Source organism: Puntigrus tetrazona, chromosome 8, assembly GCF_018831695.1.
Source record: "Puntigrus tetrazona isolate hp1 chromosome 8, ASM1883169v1, whole genome shotgun sequence".
In the NCBI taxonomy this organism is placed as follows: Eukaryota; Metazoa; Chordata; class Actinopteri; order Cypriniformes; family Cyprinidae; genus Puntigrus; species Puntigrus tetrazona.
The window spans coordinates 21539001-21560082 of NC_056706.1; the positions used below are offsets into that span (position 1 = coordinate 21539001).

The 21082-nt window shown below is 38.6% G+C and overlaps 1 protein-coding gene across 3 annotated transcripts in view; it reads left to right on the forward strand.

The window, feature by feature from the left end:
• Positions 1 to 1046: 1046 nt before the first annotated feature.
• The window catches only part of LOC122350060 (phosphatidylethanolamine-binding protein 4), an 85887-nt gene continuing 65851 nt past the window's right edge, over positions 1047 to 21082 (forward strand). For all 3 annotated transcript variants that reach the window (XM_043246254.1, XM_043246255.1, XM_043246256.1), the window contains exons 1-3: positions 1047 to 1160; positions 1526 to 1643; positions 3009 to 3135. In XM_043246254.1, the coding sequence (XP_043102189.1) occupies positions 1537 to 1643; positions 3009 to 3135 (234 nt within the window). In that variant the 5' untranslated portion in view covers positions 1047 to 1160; positions 1526 to 1536. The remainder of the gene's footprint in view (positions 1161 to 1525; positions 1644 to 3008; positions 3136 to 21082) is intronic.

Genomic DNA, 21082 nt, shown 5'->3' on the forward strand with positions numbered 1-21082 from the left:
TGGTTTTTGCATAGAACCCGTCTTCCCTTCACCGCCCTTGGTTCGCACCGCTATCACTAGATGCCTTATTGCTGGAGTCGGCGTCTGTTTGCTGTTGGTTCCACCATAATCCATAAAATGGAAGTTATATAATCACATTTATAAAACGGTTACTTCCCTTCCTGGATTCTGATTGGTCAGGAGCTGTGTTTTATTCACAATACAGCATGGCTGCGACCCTTCACCCAACAGTTCTGTGTATCACCAAAGTCACATAAACAATCAGTGATACAGCATATAACTGTACCGTGTGTATTTCGTCAAAATGAAATGTCTGTTATTTATTTAATGAAGTATGAGTGATCCCTGCTGGCGTTATGTTGCGTCTTTCATTTTGAGACCACGCCCTTCCCGTCTAATAAACGCTTCTCATGCGGAGATGTGTTGTTTTCCACGTGATGAAGGAATATTACTGTATCTACTAGTTTTCTGTTTCAGGTACATGTCCAGTGTCCGTCGGTTAACACTGTAATGATGCTTGCAATCTCGCGCTGTGCCGCAAATCAGTCTGTTTTGAAACTAAAAGACGTTTTCACATGCTGAGAGATAAGCAGGTGTCTGTGTGAGAAAAAAAAACATCATATGTGGTTTTACTAAAGTAATGCAGTAACTACAATTCAAACCTCAGAAGACCAACATCCCTGTTCTTCCACAGAATCAAGTTTTTTCCCAGGTATGCGGATATGTGTTGGATATGCTGCAGCTTCTTATAATCGTTTTGACTAGAATTGCGTTAGACGTAATTATTTATATGGTATGAAATACATGTTCATCTTTATTTATGAGACACTGCAGATTATTACAGGAAGAACTACCTGTTGTCATGTGACACTAGTACCTGCAGCAAAAAAAAAAAAAAAAAAAAAAAAAAAATTAAATACTTGTCACACGTTACACCGACAACAAACTTAAATTAATTGACGCATCTATAGACCAATAAGATGTCTGCTGATAGCAGCTTAAGCCAATCGCAGCGAAGAGGGGGCGGGTTCTAATGTGTTTCTCGATTTAACTTTGTCGCGTAATATTATTAGCTTACTATTTTAGTCGACAGCCAAAGACTGTTTAAAGGGCTAGCTCAGCGTCAGCTGCGAATATCAAGGGTTTTTCGAGATTTTCAGGTACAGTAAATGATACAGAAATGATGAACGTTATCAAAAATTGTGATATAGTTCAGTTCTAGATCTCGGTGTGACTTTATTTTGATATTCCTAACATATTCCGTTGACTATAAGTAAGGTTGCACATACATATCTATTAACTCTCACTGGAGTGTTGGTAGACTGATAGGGTTAGGGCATATTCAGTATATTAATACTCTAATGAGTGTTCATTTAGTTAAACAGAAAGCTTAACAGAGACCATCGAAATGAAGCGTTGCCTAGATCTCTTCAAGCATGATGCCTTTGCACTTGCAGTGTGTTTTATTTTTGACGCACAAACGTAATGATTTACTCTCCCCCATATTTCTCTGTCTCTGTTGAAGGCTCGGTGGAAATGCGTTTGTTTTCCACCCTGTTTATTTTGTGCGTCGTCCCTGGATGTCACATGACCACATCCACCTGTGATGAGCTCCTGTCTTCAGAAGATGCTCAGTTCTGCAAGTAAGACTTCATAATGCGAGAAGTTTAGTATGACCACTGTCGTATTTGATTATATAGATCTGTAGGGTATGTGTACTTGTTACTAGAGCAAGGCCAGATTGTTTATTGGTTTAATTGGTCTGCTTAGATACTCAGTCTTTTCCTTAGACTTAACTATAACTGTTTCAATGCCTGCTACACCGGCATTTTTTTCTATAACGTTATTATTTTAGCCAATATAAATTAGCCTACATCCGTAAGTTATATCCATAATCTTACATTGACTTTAAGTTTACGTTGGAAACATTTGTGTTCAGAAATCAGCTAAATCTGTCTAAACGCTTCTCTCGTTGAGCTCAGTGAATGTGTGCAAAGACATATGGCTGTCACTATTTTAATTACACTAAATTGCTATAGATAAAAGCATCTGACAGCTGCTATTTACCGGCTATATAGAATTCTAGGAGCGTTGTTAAGCATTGTTTTTATGTGCATGTGTACTATAATTACATACATGGAAAATGAAAAAAAAAAAATTGCATTGAAAAATATACGTGCTGTAAACTATGGATTCTTTGTGAAATAATAGCATAGTGGATGTAGTAAAAAATTAGTTAAGGTAACACTTTAGGATAGGTAACTACTATATATCCCTTAATAAATTAGTTATTGTTAAGGTATTTGTTAAGTTTAGGTATTGGGTAGAATTAGGGATATAGAATAAGGTCATGTATATTGTATGTGTATATTATATGTATATGTATATTGTATGTGCTTAATTAGCACTAATAAATGGCTAATATTCTAGTAACATGTATGCTAATAAGTAACTAATAGGTGTAACCGTAAAAAAAAAGTTAACTTGATATCATAAGAAAAACCCTGAATGTTTGCTTAAAATACTGTATGAAATGAATCGAACGATTGACTTAATATCAATGAATAAAACAAGTGAAGTAAACTCCTTCTAATGTCTTAAGTAGGTTATCTCATCCTGCTGAGATCAATTCATTAAAATACACTCCAGTAGGGATCCGATACAAATAGTCTTTTGCCGTTCCTTTAGGAGTTTTAGGCTGGGGTTAATTTCCAAACCATATTTCCTTAAATGAACTGATTTCAGAAGTCTGGCTTGTAGGCCGGTGTGGGATGTGTAGGACTCCCTCAGAGCACTGAGTCATGGATGCTTAAGCAGCCGGTCCCACTCAAAACCCACACAGCATGCCTTACAAATCTAACAACTTACTCACTAGTTCAACTTTCAATGCAGACATGGGCTTATATTAGTTTTTCATGACCTGTCATAGGAAACCAGAACTGTTCATTGAATAATGGCGGCGTGCTAGGCAGGTTTTGCTTATTCGTGCCTTCATTTTTGCTGTTTAGGGGACAATTAAAGGTGATTTACCCTCACCTGGTTGTTGACAAATGCATGATCGTCCCTCAGATGTTCAGAGAGAAGATCAGTAAGGACTGGGGACCACCTCAGATACAGCTGCCAGGTGCCGATGAGGTAAGAGAAATTCGCTCCGTAACCTCTGCTGACCTCGTGCTATCAACTAGCCTTAAGTGCTTTAGCCTTTATAAAGGTCCTCTGCCGGCCTAGAATGCGTCATAAACTTGGTGGAGTGTGTGTTATTTTCAGACGTTATAATACGTCCTCCCACTGCGGTTTGACATGCATCCACAACTGTAAGGAAGCCACGTTTAGGTTGATTTCCTGAGAAGTGTCAGGTTTAGCCACTGATCTGTGTGTTTGAGGCTGGCTCAGTGTGTCCACAGTGTATCACGTTTAAGTCAAAACCGGAAGGTCTCTACTGCTAATTAGATGGGTTTTACCTTCATTTGGAGTCATATTTTGAACTGTGTTATTCTGCTCTGTTGGTGTTATATTATGTCTCCAGAAGATGGCGCAGGTGTTCCGTAACCAAGGCGTATGCGCTCTGAAATGGATACCCTTTACAGACACTTTTTGACCGTGACACAGAAATGTCATGGATGTCTTTACTAATCTTAAGTGATACGTTTTGATACCTCAAAGTTTGTCTTCAGCCGTGGCTAAGTTATTGCAGGTGATCAGAGGTTTCTTTTTTAAATTAATTAAAGTCTGTATATCAGCGCTACAGTGGTTCCATGTAAAACACACACACGCATATATGTGTATATAATTTTTAGTTGTTCCCATATTCTGGGATAACATATTTATTTATGTTTCAATTGTAAGCTGTGTAAATCAGAAAAAATAAAATAATAATAATAATAAAAAAATTATAATTAAATTAAATATATATATATATATATATATATATATATATATATATATATATATACACAGAAGTCTATGGAATGCAAAAAGAACTGCAGATAAAACCTTATAATTCCATATGTATAACATTAATCTGATGCAGTACTTATAATTATAAGGAATGTATATATTTGTATAAAAATATATATTTAGAATTTATTTATTATCTGTTATATATATATATATATATATATATATATATATATATATATATATATATATATCATATTTAATTAAACTAATGGAGTAGTAATGTAGTAGTTCCAAATTCCTCCTTTTGCAATTTAAACATACTTAAAGGCAACCATTTGAGGTATACGGTAGTAAGAGACAAAGAGGCCATCAATATGAGTGAAGCGCTGCCGGACAGCTGCTGTATATGACAAACTTTGTCCGTCTCGCTAGATTGGTGTATTTGAGTTTAGAGCGGCGGCGCTGTGCGAATCGTTGCGGTAAACTTGAAATAGAATCAGCCGTGGCGGAGAAAAGCAGCATAGTACCACGGCGTATCAGTAAATTGGAAAGCCACTTCAATTTTAGGAGCTAGTTTATAAATTCCATAGCTAAGCAGTCCGGCTGGAAGATGATCTATCGTCCTCACGTCTCCCAAACCCCAATTGATGTATGGTCGTATTATCTATTATGCTGTCCTACATGATTCTCTTTTATTGCTGGACTTGGTGTCAGACAGCAAAACGGATTACACATGAGATCAAATCAATACCAACTTTATTTACCGGCCTTTCAAACGTAATTTCCCCCCCCCCCCTTTTGTGGCTCTGGCTCTGATAAAAACATATGGCAGCTGGAGGTCTGCGGCGCGAATACGAGCAGGCTTTTTCGGCGAGCGTACGTGTCGGGGCTCGTTCCGCGGTCGGCCCCTCTCCCCCGCCCCCTTGACCCTGCCAATCGACACTTCATCACCACGGAAATGAGAGGCCAAGTGGCGACGCAGCGGTCACCGGTTGTCGCTTTACCCCCGCGGCGACACCCACCTCATTACCCCGCTGAAGGCACGCTGGGTAATTGAAACAGAGCGAAATGGGCAGCGGTCCAGCACGTCCGCCTCTCGATGGGCTTTCATTACCCAAAACAAAAGCAAAGGGTCACGCCAAACAACAGATTTCCCTCCGTCGGCCCCTCGAAGTAACGACTCAACCCTCAGCTTGACTTGAACTCGATTTTCACTCGAAGAGCTATAACGCTTCAGAGCCGCCGCCGCCCAGATGCCTCCTAAAGCCGTGACGCTTTCATCAAAGTAACGAGCGAATGGCGTAGCATTTGCACACGGTGCGGATAACGGCCTTTGGTTTGTCGCGGCGCTGTTTACGTCTACCTCTGCCGCTATCAAGTTGACGGCACTCGTCATCCAAATTATTTTCATCTCAGGCCATTACGGAGATAATTGCATCTTTGTCTGGCGCTTTTTGGGTGTCGTGTCAAAAATAGTTTGTTTACAGCAATGGCTGACGAACTTGGACGGTTTCGGCGCATCTTGTTTTTCTTAAAATTGGCAACGTGAACTAGCGTACCTGTTACATTAAAACGGCTATCGTGAATCAGGTCGTGAAATAACGTTAGACGCTGGTTTCGGTAAAGGGATGGAAATTCTGTCGTTATTTACTAAATCACGTGTCACTTTTGACACAAAGGAAGATATTTTGGTAACACTTTATATTGAGGTGTATTAGTTAACGTTAATTAACAACATTAGTTCATATTAACTGAGCAATGCTTTTATTAGTGTTAGCTAATGCTAATTTGAGCATTTCTAAATCACCTTGTATTTGTTAACATTAGTCAATGCGCTTGAACCAACAGTGAACGATTGTATTTTTATGAACCGGCATTAGCAAAGATGGATAAATGCTGTAATAAATGTAGTCCGTTCATGTTAGTTAATACGTTTAAGTGATTTTTGCCTCTCCGTTGAATGTCCATAACATGATGCTTTAAAAATGAGAATGTAAAAGAAAATCATATCTCTTCAGAAGAGTTGGTTTAAACCGTGCATTTCTGAAACTGGATTACAGTAGCTTTATGAACTTTTTGAAATATAAGTTTTGGTGGATTGGACTGTCATTGGAGGGACAGGAATCTCTGAAGTCTCATTAAACCTTTATAGGGTTTCAAAGCTGAACGACATGAACGATGACAGGATATTGCATTTTAAGTGAACCATATATCCTGGTAAAACCGACCTTATTACGACTAGTTCAACGGGCGCTAGTAACAAAATTAAGCATTGGTGATGTCATGAACTTACTCTCACACACACACACACACACAAAAAAGAATCGGATTTCATAAACGGTCTTGTATAAATGGTGTTTATTATGTATGGAATATTCTTTGGTTTCTCTTGTAATGATACCACATGTTCTCAGTTTGGAGAACAGACTATTGGCAGCATTCTGTGTACCAACACTTGTGTTGTAACGCTTGTGCCATTTTCCAGACCCACAAATATCCTCAATTCATGTACATCGCGGAATGGTTTCTTATCTATGAAGACGTGTCTGTGAGGGATAGAAGTACGCTGTGTTCAGTGGGTTGCGTTGTTGTTTAACAACATACTAAATGTTCAGATGACAAAACATCTAAAAAAAAAAAGAAAAAGAAAAGAAGTTTCTTTCAGTAGAAACTGCGTAAAACACTTTTGAATGGTTGAGAAAAATAAATAAATAAATAAATAAATAAATAAATATATATATATACACACATTAGTATCATTTGAAATCTTGGTAATTTTATAAATACATAAACTTAATAAAAATAAAATAATAAAATTAATAAATAAATAAATTGCTATTTAATAGTTTTTTTGGCTTTGATTGATAACCAGCGCCGGTATCATATATTATGCAGATTTACAAAATTAATGTTCACAATAAAGCCCCCACTATTTATTTTACATTTAAACAGGGTTTGAAGAAAATGTTTTTTAATGGCTTATCCAGACTCCAGAGACAATTTATTCCTTTTAACTGAGCAAGAAATACCTTGATGAAATAACAAAATATATCTGATGTTTAATGTACAGGTATGAAGTGTTCTTTAAGAGTTCATACTCTCTCAAAAAGGTTTTTTTGAAAAAAAAACATAATGGAAACTTTTTCCACTATTAAGAACTTTTCATGTAATACGTTTTTCACGGATTTAAACAATTCTTCATGAAACCGTCAGTGTGATTTATTAGTGCTAATCAAGCAGATAATAACGTCTTATTCTACATCCCTAATCCTCCCCAATTCCTACACTTAACAAATACCTTACTAACTATTAATAAGCAGCAAATGAAGAATTTATTGAGGGGCCAAAGCCATAGTCAACAAGTGTTACCTGTTCTAAAATGTTACCAAAAGCCTTTACTTTTAAAAAGTGTGTTACCAGTTATATATAATATATATTGCTCTTCCAGGATCGACTAATAGTGGAAACATTTTCCATTATAAAGAACATTTGGTGTAATGGAATGTTTCCACGGATGTTAAAGGTTCTTCATGGAACATTAATGAGTCTTTACCTATATATATTCCCAGATGCTATTCCAGCGGCGACTAATTAATCATGCGTTCTTACTCTAGATGCATCAGGTTCATACTCTCTTAAAAAACTGCGTATCGTTTGCAAATAAGAAAAAAGTTCCAAAATAGAGCTTCCATTTGGGAAAAACCATATTGGGTTCCCAAAGAGGCTTTCAGTGAGCAGTTTTTGAACGTTTTCCACTATGAAGAACTTTTCATGCATTGATGTCCACGGATGTTAAAGATTCTTTACGGGAACCATCGACGCGAGTAAAGAGTGTGTGTTACCTGTTATATATATTTGGGTTGTAAATAATCCCCGATGCTTTTCCGGTATCGACTAATATTACTTATAAGGTCATTGATTTATCACGCGTTCTTACTTTAAAAGCATCTGTGAGGCTGCGTCTGGCAGAGAGCAGCCTGCGATCTCCGGCGTGCTGCATGTTCTTACAGATATCTGGAGTGTAGATGCTTATTTAAACGTCTGCATAATCTGCTATTCTGGATGAAGGTGCGATCTGGCACGCGCTATTTGCTGATCGAGAAGTATTTCGTGTTTCGTATTTCAGAACTTCTCAACTCCATCCCATGTCCTCGAGCTCTTATCGGGTGGTATTCTAGGACGTGACTTATTCCTCAAAAAATCACGTTAACTTTTTAGGCTGTCGCCCCCCGCAGCTGTCGAAAGTCTCTTTGGCATAGGAAAGCAGCGCCTGTGGTTCATATGGGGACTTCTACTGTTTTATTCGGTGCTTAAGAGAGATGAGCATGAGGTTTCTAAACCATTACAGTGATTAGAAAGCGCCTGGATGTGATCTCCTGAGCTAGCTTACTGCGCCGCTAATATCTCTTTTTCTCCCGCTCTCTCTGTGAGAGTGATTTTGTACGCTGTGCTTAAAACCGTGCGTGGGGGCGTCGAGAGAGGATTTCAATGTGAACCATCCCTCCCTACTTCCTGCTTTTTTTGGCTTATTTCGGCGAAGCTCTCTGTTCTTTTCTGTTAGCTGCCTGTAATGACGACAGGGGCGGCATCTTCATCGCTAAGCCTGGCAGTGCCCACGGCTGCTAGTCGTCTCAGCGCAGCGCTGCCCACTCACCCACGCTAGCCTTGGCACCAGCGCGCCGGAGCGGCGTGCTATCCGACATCCGAAGGTGGGGTTCCTTTCCGGAAGACCCTGAGTGTCTTTCCCAGGGAAAACCCACTCGTCCACCCATGCAGGATTCCTGAAAGGTCTTTCGCTGTTGGGCCTCTTGAAAGATGGAGGAAGAGAGGGGGTTTGGAGTTTGCTTTTTATACTCGCAGTGGGCGAAGCGCTTTAATTCGTCTGTCTTCAAGAGGAAGGGCCGGAGATAATTCATAGACGTTCTTATAACTGCTGTAAGTGTAGTTTTTAGTGATACGTCGCATTTTCGGCATGAATCACGTTTAGGCAGGTGCTCACTAGAGCTGTTAGCTGAATGGAACAAAGAAAAAGTAGCCCAGTTGCACATTTAAAAATAAAGCAATGATTTGAATGTTTAAATATATTACCAGTTGAAAGCACTCAAATATATACACTCCAAAAAACTTTTTATAAGGCTTTGTGTGTGTGTGTGTGTGTGTGTGTGTGTGTGTGTGTGTGTGTGTGTGTGTGTGTGTGTGTGTGTGTATTGAAATGTAATGCCTACAAGGAGAAAAAAAATATATAATTTTTTTTTTTTAAATGCACAAAATGTAATGGTAATGGTAAATGTAAAAGTAACATTTAGTACACATTATTATATTTAATACATTTTAATTAAACAATAAACACTCAATAAACATCTCCTTAATTGTCTAATGAAGCAGGTTAATATGAAGCAGACATACAAGATTGAAACTGACTGAAACAAGATTGAAATGTAGTTTTAAATGGACCACTTAAGAAGCTGTCTTTTAATATTATTTTGTTATATTATATACTTTTATTGTATTATTTTTAAAGAAGTTGTTTTAAATGAACTAAGCAGCAAAAAATGTGCTTTTATTAAAAGCAATAATTAATTATTATTACTATTATTATACATTTAGAATATTAATTTAGAACATTAATTAAAAGTATTATATTTAGAATAAACTAAGTCAAATAAATGGCAGCGATCAACATTTTCACTTCATGGAGGCATTTTCGGTAACTTACTGTTCTACAATCATCATGGGATTTTGCCCACGATCCGCAGAAAGTGTCGGGTTCTACAAATTAATATTAGCCCTGTATGAACGTGTGATTTCCGCCTCTGTTTTCATTTTTTTTCCCCCTCAAAAATCTTGCATTTCTGGGCGTGGCCAATTCTGTGAAACCCCAATTGCCATTCACTGGAATGGAGCCAGCTCTCAAATTCCCGATTTTGCCAAACCCCGCCACTAGATGAGATCCACTCCATGAATGAAAGAAGGTCACCGTTGTCTGTTTAATAGTAAGTCTGCCATAACCAGGTGGGCGTCTCGGCCAGGTTCCACCAGGTTCCTCTCTTTCTCCCCAGTGGATCTGTTTGTCATGATAACAAGCGTATTACTTTGACACCGGACCTCATTTATACAGTCATCATCAGGCGCTCTTACACAATGCCTATGAATCACACCGGGGATCTGACACTGCCAACATCTGCTGCTACTCTTTACTAGAGGCGAAGGATTGATATGAATATTTAGTTGAACGCTAAGAGAGGCAATAAGCCACATAATCCTCGTTTCCACACACTCGGATGATTTACATGTTGTATAAGGGATGTGCACAGCTCTCAGACTGATACGTCACGAACGTACAGATTCTATAGCGAGCTGCTGAAGGGTCAGCGCTGAGATGCGAACTCCTGCGAGGCCCCAGGAGCTTGTGAACTTAGACCTCATAGATGTTATACAGCTGCATCTTTGCGGCTTTGGCCTTCTGCATGTACTTGAATTCTATTTCATTATGTTTCTGTCTTGCTCCATTTTTTTTTTTGACTCCTTTAAAATCTGTAAACGTTGAATACACGTGGTTGCAGGATTATGATCAATTTAAGATATGATGCATACATTTTATTAATTTTAAAGCGCTACATGGTTTACTAATCACGTTAGTGACGATGTTGTGGTTAATTATGCGACTTGGTCAGATGCTATTGTTTCCATTAAAACGTCCATTAAAATATAATATTTAATTTCTAATAATATATTTGGTCAACTAAATGTAGCCATGATGAACATAATACGTCTTTCAAAAACATTATATATATTAAAAAATACATTTCATTGCAAACAATTTATTTTAGCTACATTTAAATAAACGCATTTAGTACACAGTATTTCAACTAAATCAATTTATTTAAATATAGCTAAAATAAATCGATTGCTTCCACTTGCCTCAAAAAAAAAGTACGTTTTTTACAAGTCACACCTCCAGCTGTATTTTTATTTTACTGTATTTATTAGCCCCCTGATTGTTCTAGTTATTTATCTTTCGGTTTTTCCGTCAGCTTTCAAATGGCTGGCGCACTCATCTCATTTAAACAATGCATCTTTATTAAGATCCTTCATAACGGCACGCGGCTTCACCTTCATTTAAAAACCCTCTTTACGTCGCACCTAGACCTCAGCAGAGAGAAAAGACAAACAGAGAGCAGCCAGACGAGAAGGTATGGGAGACGCATTCGGAAAGATGGAATTACATCGACTTACACCATTAATCTCTCGTTTGTCACTTACAAATCTCATTAAAGTCGAGATTCTACTTTGTGCCTTTTCCCTACATTGACAGATATTTTAAAGTTCAAAGATGCAATAATCCATCAGGCTCGGGAATATGCCTTTGCCGCAGAGGATGCCAGGATAAACATACAGAAATTAAATTTCTATTTATACGGAGCCTGGAAACCGCCGAGCGTTTGCCGGAGAATTGATGCTGCACGGAGCATCGGAGGCCAGGCTCAAGCAGCTAAAGTAATTAGCCTAACACTTGCGTTAACTAGATGGTGGATCATATCTGGCAGAACCGTTGCTGAAATGGGGACAAAATGTCACTCGGCTGCAAGCTGTTTAGAGGGATCTGCCCAATCCCATTTGAGGAGTTCTGCGTGTAAAGGCAAGCCTGTCACAAATATGTAATGCCATCTCTAATGTGAATTGTGAGCTGATATTGTTGCAGGCTGATGTTGCCGGGTGTCTGTTTGAGTGGGTGTCTCGTTCGCTTAAGTGCAAAGACTGTGACACGCCGTTACAGTGCATTTGATGCCCCGCATGCCGCGCCGTTACAAAAGGTTGAAGTCACGTTGCTTTTTTTGGGATTCGGGGGCCTTCTTGTCACTTAGAGAGGACAGGAAATGGTGCGAGGAAGACGGATCGGGAAATGACGTGAGCCCAGTTCGCACCCGCATTAGCGTGCCGGACGACGCGTGCTATTCCCGCTGTTCGCTTGTTTAATGATCGAGTTCAGAACTTCTGAGCTCTTCGCAAACTTCTTTTCCCCTCGAGAACTCCTGTAAGAGTTTTACAAAGTTTAGGATTTGCATTCATTTTACAGGAATTAAATGCATGTGTTTCTGAAGATTGGCCCGTAATTCTTCCCTGCCACCCCCTCCCTGCGTGTCTGTCCCGGCCCACTGATTCACCTGGTCCTGAAAGAGCCCCGGGGGCCTTTCACAAACTTTCCCTGTCTTCCCGCCGTCCCCCCTTTTCTCTTGGCAGAGATATTGTTTCCACAGATAAACACCAGAGAACAAGAGAGGCTTGGCAGATCCGTGCTTCTGTGGGAACTGTGAGAGAGAAGGGACAGTGCGTATTTAATGAGCCGCGTGTAATCTTCTTTTCTGTGAGACTGCATTCATACGGAAGTCGCTCGCAAACTTCGCGCCGAACTTTCGCAACTTGAGAAACTTGATTTGTGTCGCGTGTCCATTTTGCTCGGCGAAACTGGAGTGGAGAGAAGTGGAGAAACGAGGCATGATGCGGGTTTTTTGGAAACGGCGATCGTTCTCATCAGTAATAAGATCAGAGTGTTTAGGAAATGTTTACTTTAAAATGAATTAAAAGCTAATTAATTCGAGTTAATTAGACTTAAAGTGCAGAAGACACAATATTCTTACAAGAAAAAGTCTCAGTGGAGCTTTTTTGTCCCTTTCTTCTTTTCCATGCTGTTCTTTTTTTGAACATTCTTTCTTTCTTACTTCCATTTCATTTTCTTCATTCCTTCCTTTCTACTTTTTCATTCCTACTTTTGCTGTTTCTTCCAACTGCATTTTTTTCGTCTGTACTTCCATTCCTTTTCTTCCATCCTTCTTCCTTCCTACTTCATTCCACTGAGTCATTCCAAAAGTCCTTCTTTTCCACCTTCCTTCTACCTCTTTAATTCCTTTCTTTCCCCTTCTTCCAATTCCTATCTTGCTTTCCACTTACTTTTTTTCCTACTTCCTTCCTTCCTCTTTCCTCATTCGTTTCTTTTCCGTTTTCCAATTTCTTTCTTCCTTTCCACTTCATCTCCATTCCAGTTTCCTCCTTCTTCTTTCCTTCTCTCATGTCCTTACTCAGGGTTACAATTTACTCTCTTTCTTTTTCTACATATTTTCTCTTGTTCTTCAGTTTCTTTAGTACCTACTGGGCATGTTGTTGTTGATGTTGATGTTGTTTTCTGGTCATTACGAGCTGAATCTGATTTTCATTGGCAGCAACCCAGCTGGTTAGATATTGTCTTTTTGATCAGAGCAAGTAAGCATACTAGTAAGCGCCCGGCACATATCACACTTGAACATAACTCACTTATGTTTCAGATCGTCGTGATATCACCTCTTGTTCATTTTTCCAGGGTGGTTGGGACAGCGACAATTCTCAGTATCATAAGAAAAGCGAAGGGAATGTGAATGAAATAAACATGTCCGTACGCTTCAGATTTTGGATCCCAGAAGCAAGCTGAAGAGATTCTCTTGATGGTTATATCTTTAATTGTGAAATTAACTGTGATTGATCTTGACTAGCTTTGTGCCTTGAAGAGAATGTGGTTGACGATAAGACTCAGCAGTCATCACGTCCCTGTCATGTCTCTGATCCTGCGCTTTGGAAGTAACGGAAATGTTATGCAAATCATTTCTTAATCCTTTTATGTTATTTTGTTCCATTTCTCTCTTTCATTTTTCACACTCACATATTTTTGCCACGGCACCCGTACATTTTTAAGCAGTGTTCTACAGAACTTTGGCTAGTTGCTTCAATCGGTTGTCATTTCGCGTTCGGATTTCTTTCTCAAAAAACAAGTTGCGTTCGTTGCATCAGCAGGAAAGCTCACCTATAAAACAAACTTGATTCGTTAACTACAACACGAGAAACGCTAGTTAGTTAATGTTTTATTCGACAGGCTCCACGTGCGCTCGCTTGCTTACTTTCACAGGAAAACCGCAAAAAGTAGTTCAGAGCTCACCATCTTTAAGACCACTTTGACAAAAGCTGAAGAAGACAACCAAGTCTAATTCGGGAGAGAGCGTGGAGATAGCAGATTGTGACCTATGTCTGCCGGTGGCTTTTTGTTGTCCTAAGGGTTGGTGTTTAAAAATAATAAGAAAGAAGTGGGACGGTCTTACATCCAAGAAGCTTAAAATGCAAAATCTCGAATAAGCCCAATTTCCTTCAGCCAATGGCGTCGCGTTTCGGAAGGGTTTTTGTGTTGATCATGCTGAACTGACTCACGTATATCCAGCCCTCCCCTCGCAAAATAAAAACACTAGAGGTTTATGTGGCTTTTCAAAAAAATGTATCTAGACATTTATCCACTTTAATCTTCTTAACATATTAAAGTCATTTGCATTACCCTGAAGTGACTGAGGTTTTTCACCGCTTCTCTCCCCCACAATACACCAGGACTTGGAACACCATGTGGACATTTTGTCTGTGAAAAGAACACAAGTGGGCATAAGTCAACTTACTTCCATGTGCATTTGCCTCATCCGGCTGGGTGATTTATTTATTTTTTGCATTGTCTTCTAAAACGTTTGCCAACTGTTGCTCTGGGTTTTTTTTTCTTTTGTTCATATTTATCATGCATGAGGAAAAATACATACATTGACACTGGATTTTAGCTGCGAATATATTCACAATAGAGCACGTGCGGCTTCCCTTCTATAAGATCCATACTGCACGATGCATTTGGTTTACGCTCTCTGAATGCTGTATTGGCCGATCGGAAGTAAGGAATATATCGATTTGACGAACACATTTGTGGTTTCACTGCAGGTCACGGTTAAGCTGTGTCATTTCTCATGGTGGAGATGGTGTTAACCTTTTCTGTACATTGAGGGAATCTTTAGCGACAGTAATAATATGTTCGTGAGGGCTCAGCCCTTTTGTGCTGACAGCTAAAAGGCCAGAGTCAATCTCAGTAAGCGTTCCAGTGTCTACTTTGCTCAAACTGTTGCTTCAACTTAGCAACTGTCGCCTAACCGACTACTTTAATATGTTGTTGCACTTTAGCTGTGTGTTTGTGTGTGTGTGTGTGTGTGTGTGTGTGTTTGGAGGACTTGGCTTGGTTGCAGAATACCCATAATTCTCCATAGATTAGCATATTTAGAAAATACAGTACATGATGTTTGTGAATCACTGTTCGACTGTAATCTTAATGACTGCGTCTTGGAACTTAATAAAGGATTCCTGACACTCACAGTCTCTCTCTCGCTCTCTCTGCAGTTACATGAATCAGTGAGTTAAATTAGATCAGCTTTCTTTAATGATCTGGTACATTGTGTTTTTTAAGGACAGCAGACACATGCTCAGCACCAGCTTAAAAACAAGAGAGTCTTGGAAAACCTGCGTTTTGTAATAATAATGAAGTACATTTTGCATCGGTTACTGTTTTAGTGATTCATTTGTTGTATTGCATCACGATTGTTGTTGATGATAATATTCTCAGTGTTCGATGTTTGTAGGTCAAGGAGAACTTCAAATGTCTAACAGGCCACAAAATAATAACCAGTCTCTGCCTTTTCTGCAGATTTTGACTTCAGAAGAATTATTGCAAATGTTTCTTTACAATCATAATAATCTATAAATAACATTTTGCAATATTGCTTTAATTAATAATCAGATTGGTGCTTTTTCCCCATCGTTGCTTTATATCCTGTTAGGCCTTTCTAAAACTAAAAAAGGCAATTCTCTAATGACATTTTCCAGGAAGTGACATTATCAGGATTACCAGTGAACGGAATGCAATTATGTACATTAGTATCAATATTTCAAGAGACAAAAAGAAAAAAGTCGAAAAAATTAACAACGCGTTGACAGCTAACTCTACCCCAATTCAGCGGCGCCTGACTTCAGCTCATCAAATCCATTGTTAATTTTCTTGCCATTGTATAAATAATCAAGCTCTAATAAATGAAGCTGAAGAGGCTGAGCTGCTGTATCCTTTTATCCTTGAGCTGCTGTATCCTTTTATAGAAATGCTTTATATATATATATATATATATATATATATATATATATATATATATATATATATATATAGACAAGGATCAGCTGAGAGTCAGCTGATGCAAGCTTGATATATATATTAGTGCATTAACGTATGCGATACATTTTTTCAGATTCATATTTAACGCACGTAACGCAGGGACAGGGCTAGGGTTGACCACCCCACACACAACTTGACAAGAAGTGCGACCACATCTACCAGGAAACCGCTTCATTTCAGGACCAGGATCAGTATTGGTATTATAGGCTAATGGTTGCATGTGAAGATTATTTTAAGTTGACTTAAACTAGTTAATGAAGTGAAATCTTTGCAATGTCGAATGGCTAATCAATGATTAAATAGCTACTAGGGAGAAAAGTATTCTAGATACATCAGAGATGATGCTGGAGTTCACTGATAAAAAAGGATGCCATTACACAAAAAATGTACTTGCCAGCACAAGCTGGTAAATTTGCCAACTGTTTCACAGCAAATTTTTAAATCAAAGCAATAAAACAAAGGTATGTGAACAAAATTCAAGGTTTGGTCATTTGCAGTCCAAATTAAGTCACGTGTCTTATCCTTGAAGCATGTAGAGATGGTATTATCAGCCGGCATTCATTTTGCATTTTGCTTACCTAAAAGTGTTAAAGAAAGCCCCTAAACCAAGAACAAAGTACTAGAACTACTATAGTGTTATATGTTTGCTTTCCTCGCCTTCAGCGCTAGTCTTCAAACTGGGTCTGTATTGTTAGAAACGGTACAGCAAAACTCAATCACCTAAAACGGATGCTTCTTTTTCACACGACTGTGATGTGAAGAAATCGATTGCGAGCGAACGAACACGTACGCCTTTCTCGATAACCCTCAGACACCCTTTCCCTGCCAAAAAAAGAGCTCTTAATTTGATTTCCAAGACTTTCTCTGTTTCGCGCAAATTCCCAAGTAAGAAAGAAAGAGGGAGAGGAAAGATTCCCGAGCTCTGGAGAAGGAAGGAGAGAATAACTGGATGGTGTTCTGTGTGTGCAGGAATGTGGATTTCTTCCTTCCGTAAAATCCTAATTGTGCCTGGAAGGGCTGCTAGTATGTAGGGTATCTCAGCTCAGCTTGGCTCAACAGGATTTGTTCTTCTCCGTGTGTATGTTGAGCGTTTTCTTTCAGCGCGAGATGCGGATGTAACCCTTTCACAGTGCGAGGAGACGAACGCTTGTGTTTGCCGCTAGGCTGATTCCTGGCTCTCTGCTGTTTTGTGCCGAATGTATTCAAACTCTGCTTTTAAAAACACATTTTTACCCTGAGAAATGTGGCTGAGGTTATTGTCCCGTAACTTGCCTTGACAGAGAAGCAGATCCCAGATGCTTCGGAGAATGCAGAGAGTTTATGGACCTCAGGCATCTGTTGAGACCTTTCGAGAAGGATGAGAGAGAGCCGAGAAACACGAGATGAGGGAAAGCGGTCGCTCTGTCGATGGAGCGGCTTACTGGCTGCACCTAAGTGTTCAGACAGCTACATAATTGACTTCAGGCTTTTGTTGGAAGCATTATGAGAATCTCAACACGAGACCCAACCAACAAATTCAAGGACTAAATGCAGAAAGCAGCACGGCTGTTTGGAGTCCTATATGTCTGGTTGACGTTGCCAATCAATAGGCATGTCCTCTCAAAGACCTGTAAAGTAATGGCTCTTTTTTGTCTATGTAAATCCCACTTAATCCGTTATCTGGCTGTGGTGCAGAAAGCGACACGTATGTCATGTTTATTTCACTCAGGTGGTCCAAAATGGGATTGTGGCTCTGAGCTGTTGGGCCATGATGGATGGCTTAATGCGTACAGGATATTGTGTACAGACATACAGCATAAAGCAAAACAAACATCAGCTAGCTGCGTGTTTAAATACTAGCCGCTCTCTAGATAGGTGTAATAAATCCAAAAATGCTACATTAAGAGGTTAACCTATAGTAATGCTCCACAGCGGGACCTTTAACTTTAACTCTGTGTTTCCAGTCAGTTCAGTATCGTGTAAAAAAAATACTAATATTTTACATGTATGCCATTTTGAATAATACACTGCACATCTCTTTGATTCTTGGATTTGACATTTTATGAGATGGGAGCAAAAATGATATTTCAGTGCAAGCTTTCGCTTTCCCCAGAGAAACCTTGCAATTGCTCAAAAAAATAAACCTTTTGTGATGGAAAGAATATATCAAGAACATTCTCCAAAGAAACTTTATGACCCTCCATAGACAGCAATGCAACTGAAATCCGAGGCCCAGAAACGTGGTAAGGAAATTGTTAAAATAGTCCATGTGATTTCGTCAGATTTCATCTTAATTTGCGTTCTGAAGATGAACAAAGGTCTTCATGATTGGTTTTTATGATTGAAGCCATTGTAGAACGCTCAATGTATGATCGCTGTGATTGCGAATCAGACCAGTTCTGTATTGAAGCACAAAATGCTAAAACTAGTTAGTTGGTTAATAAGTTGTTTATCGTGATTACAGACTGGCCGTAAACTAATGTTCCAAATGAATGATTTCTTCATTCTAAATATCCACACTAAGAGGAGTGAGCTACCCGAACAGAAAAACAGAAAGTCCAGGACAAAGAGATATCTGTAAGCATGGGTGTGGTCACATGTGTCAGCATTATTTGTGGCTTTTTATCAGCGCTGAGGGCAGAGCGGGTGTCTTTAGAACAGAGAAAAGGACAAACCCTACGACCAGAGGACCTGCACTAGTACTGATAACACTCACTATTGTGACATCATTACCACCGATATTTATATCCTCTTACCTACTTCTTTCCCTTTCTCTCTTTCTCCGTGCCTTACAAACCTTTTCCCCTGCTTTTTATTTTCTTCTATTCTTTTCTTCCAATATTCCTTCACTGTTTCTGCGCGATGTAAACTCACATCTCTTGAGGTTAATTCAAGTAATTTAGGTTCAGTAGGATAGAATATATTACTCCTGCTGTCTGTTAATATTTTTTGGCGTTTTACGTTTTCAGCGAAATGCATTACATGGTAAAAATTACAAAATGTGGAGTAACAATTTAATTTCATTTACCTAAAAATTGTTATTTCATGGCATACCAGGGGCTAATGACATACAGCATAAGAAAAACAAATATATGGTATATTGAAATCTATTTTATTACACATTTTTTGTACTTTATAACTATAATTCATATTGTTTTGAAGAAGTTTCAAAGTAACAACATTTTCCTTAATTACGTGAAATCTTTAAAAAAGATTTAAAAAAGAAACTAAAAAAACTGCACCACATGACATTTTAACAATTAACTTTTACTTGTTATTAAAAATCAATTCGACATTTTAATAGACACACCATTAAGATGTTTTTTTCCTTTCATCATTTTACTTTTAATTTAGTGGCAAAATATAACAACAACAATTAAAAATAATTATTCTAAGCAGTAAATCTGTTATTTTTTCCCTATGAAATTATATTAAAAGACCATGCCGAACTGTTTTTCTTTTCTTATTTTTAACGGTATTATAATATCAAAGCAGTCGTATCACTATAGTATTTGTGACTTCATGCTACAAAATAAATACATACAGTAACACAATGGACTGGACACAGGTGGTTGGTGGAGAATGGAAGTCTGGAGCTGATACGGGTAAGTAATGGCAGTCTTTATCTTTCAGGGACGGGATGGTGAAGCGCACACTGTAAAAAAAAATGGCCATGATTTTAACTGAAAAAAAAACGTAAAACGTAAATTGACGTTCCCTGAATTTCAATTTTTCCCCTTTTCAGTTTTTTCCCCTTTAGAAAACTAAGAAGAAACATTGATTTTAATCTAATGTTGTTAAATTAATTATTGCATTTTTCAGTTTAATGACCATGATGGTGTTTAGTGTTTATGCGAATGACTCTGAGCACCTTCTATGTATGTATCTATGTATGTTGCTATTTACAAGCAGCTTGTTATGGGCTTTGGTTCATTATATGACTTTCTCATCACCACCTGCTTTTGGTGGTTATCAGCGCATTTCAATAGGTACAATACAAATTTCAGTACTTTAATATGTTGGTATATGAACATCAGTTAAAGAAATTCCTGTAAATTTACCTGTAAATTTAAAATGTTACTGTAAATCTTATGGGTTTTTCTTAAAAACAGTTCACATTTAGGATGCTAGGATAACAGGATGCAAGTGTCACAGGTAGGTTTAGTATGTTTGCAGAGCATTGTCCACTTCGTATGTACAAGACCCGGACAATGAAGGTAGCTGAGGTGTGTGCTTTTGTACTTGTGACTTTATGCGTGATTGGAAGAGTTGACAGGTTCAGGTGTGCATGCTCAGAATTCAAGGGATGGTGATCGTTGTGATTGAGTGGTGGATGAGCCCGGCCATTAAGTTACAGCACCCCTTCCTCCACGGCACGCTCTGCTTTGAGGTGCTAGATGATCTGGATGAACAGCATAAAACTCAGTCATAAGTCTGGGGTCCAGTATGTCATCCCTGGGAACCCAAGAACATTCCTCGGGTCTGTATCCTTCACACTCAGTCTACCAGGTATTCAAGCTAACCACCGTGGCGCCGGGACTCCAGGATCACCTCAACCTTGTAAACTGACCAAGAGGAGGGTGCTCCTCCGTCTGGCAAGGCTCTGTGGAGAGAAGAACGGGTTCGTGGTGAGGTTTGAGTAGTGATAAATGGAACGTAGTGGTTGTATGTTCCAAGATGGTGAAGAGGCCAACAAATCTGGGACTTCGTTTCATACTGGGCATGCACAGTCTCATGTTGACAGCCAAACCTTCTGACATGGTAAGTAGGTGTTTTATTTTGACGTAGGTCCACCGCCGTCCTCTGCCTGCGCACTGCCCCTTGGAGATGGTGATGAGCAGCGTCCCAGAACCATACATACATAAATACATGGGTAAAAAATGAAAAAGGGTTTAACCACCATTGTCAGTAAGATTTTTTTCTACTCATTTAAAAAAACAATGCTTCCTTATTCTTTTGTATATTTTATTATTATGTTACATTGAACGACAGTGTAACATTATTTCAGCCAATTTTTGACATTTTATTCCCCAGAAACTTTACTTGAAACCTTAAAAGAAAACACTTTATTTACATTTAATTGCTTTCCATGTACATAAATCACTTTTTTATCTTTTTTTTTTCTTTGACCCTACTACATACTGTACATGCAAACAT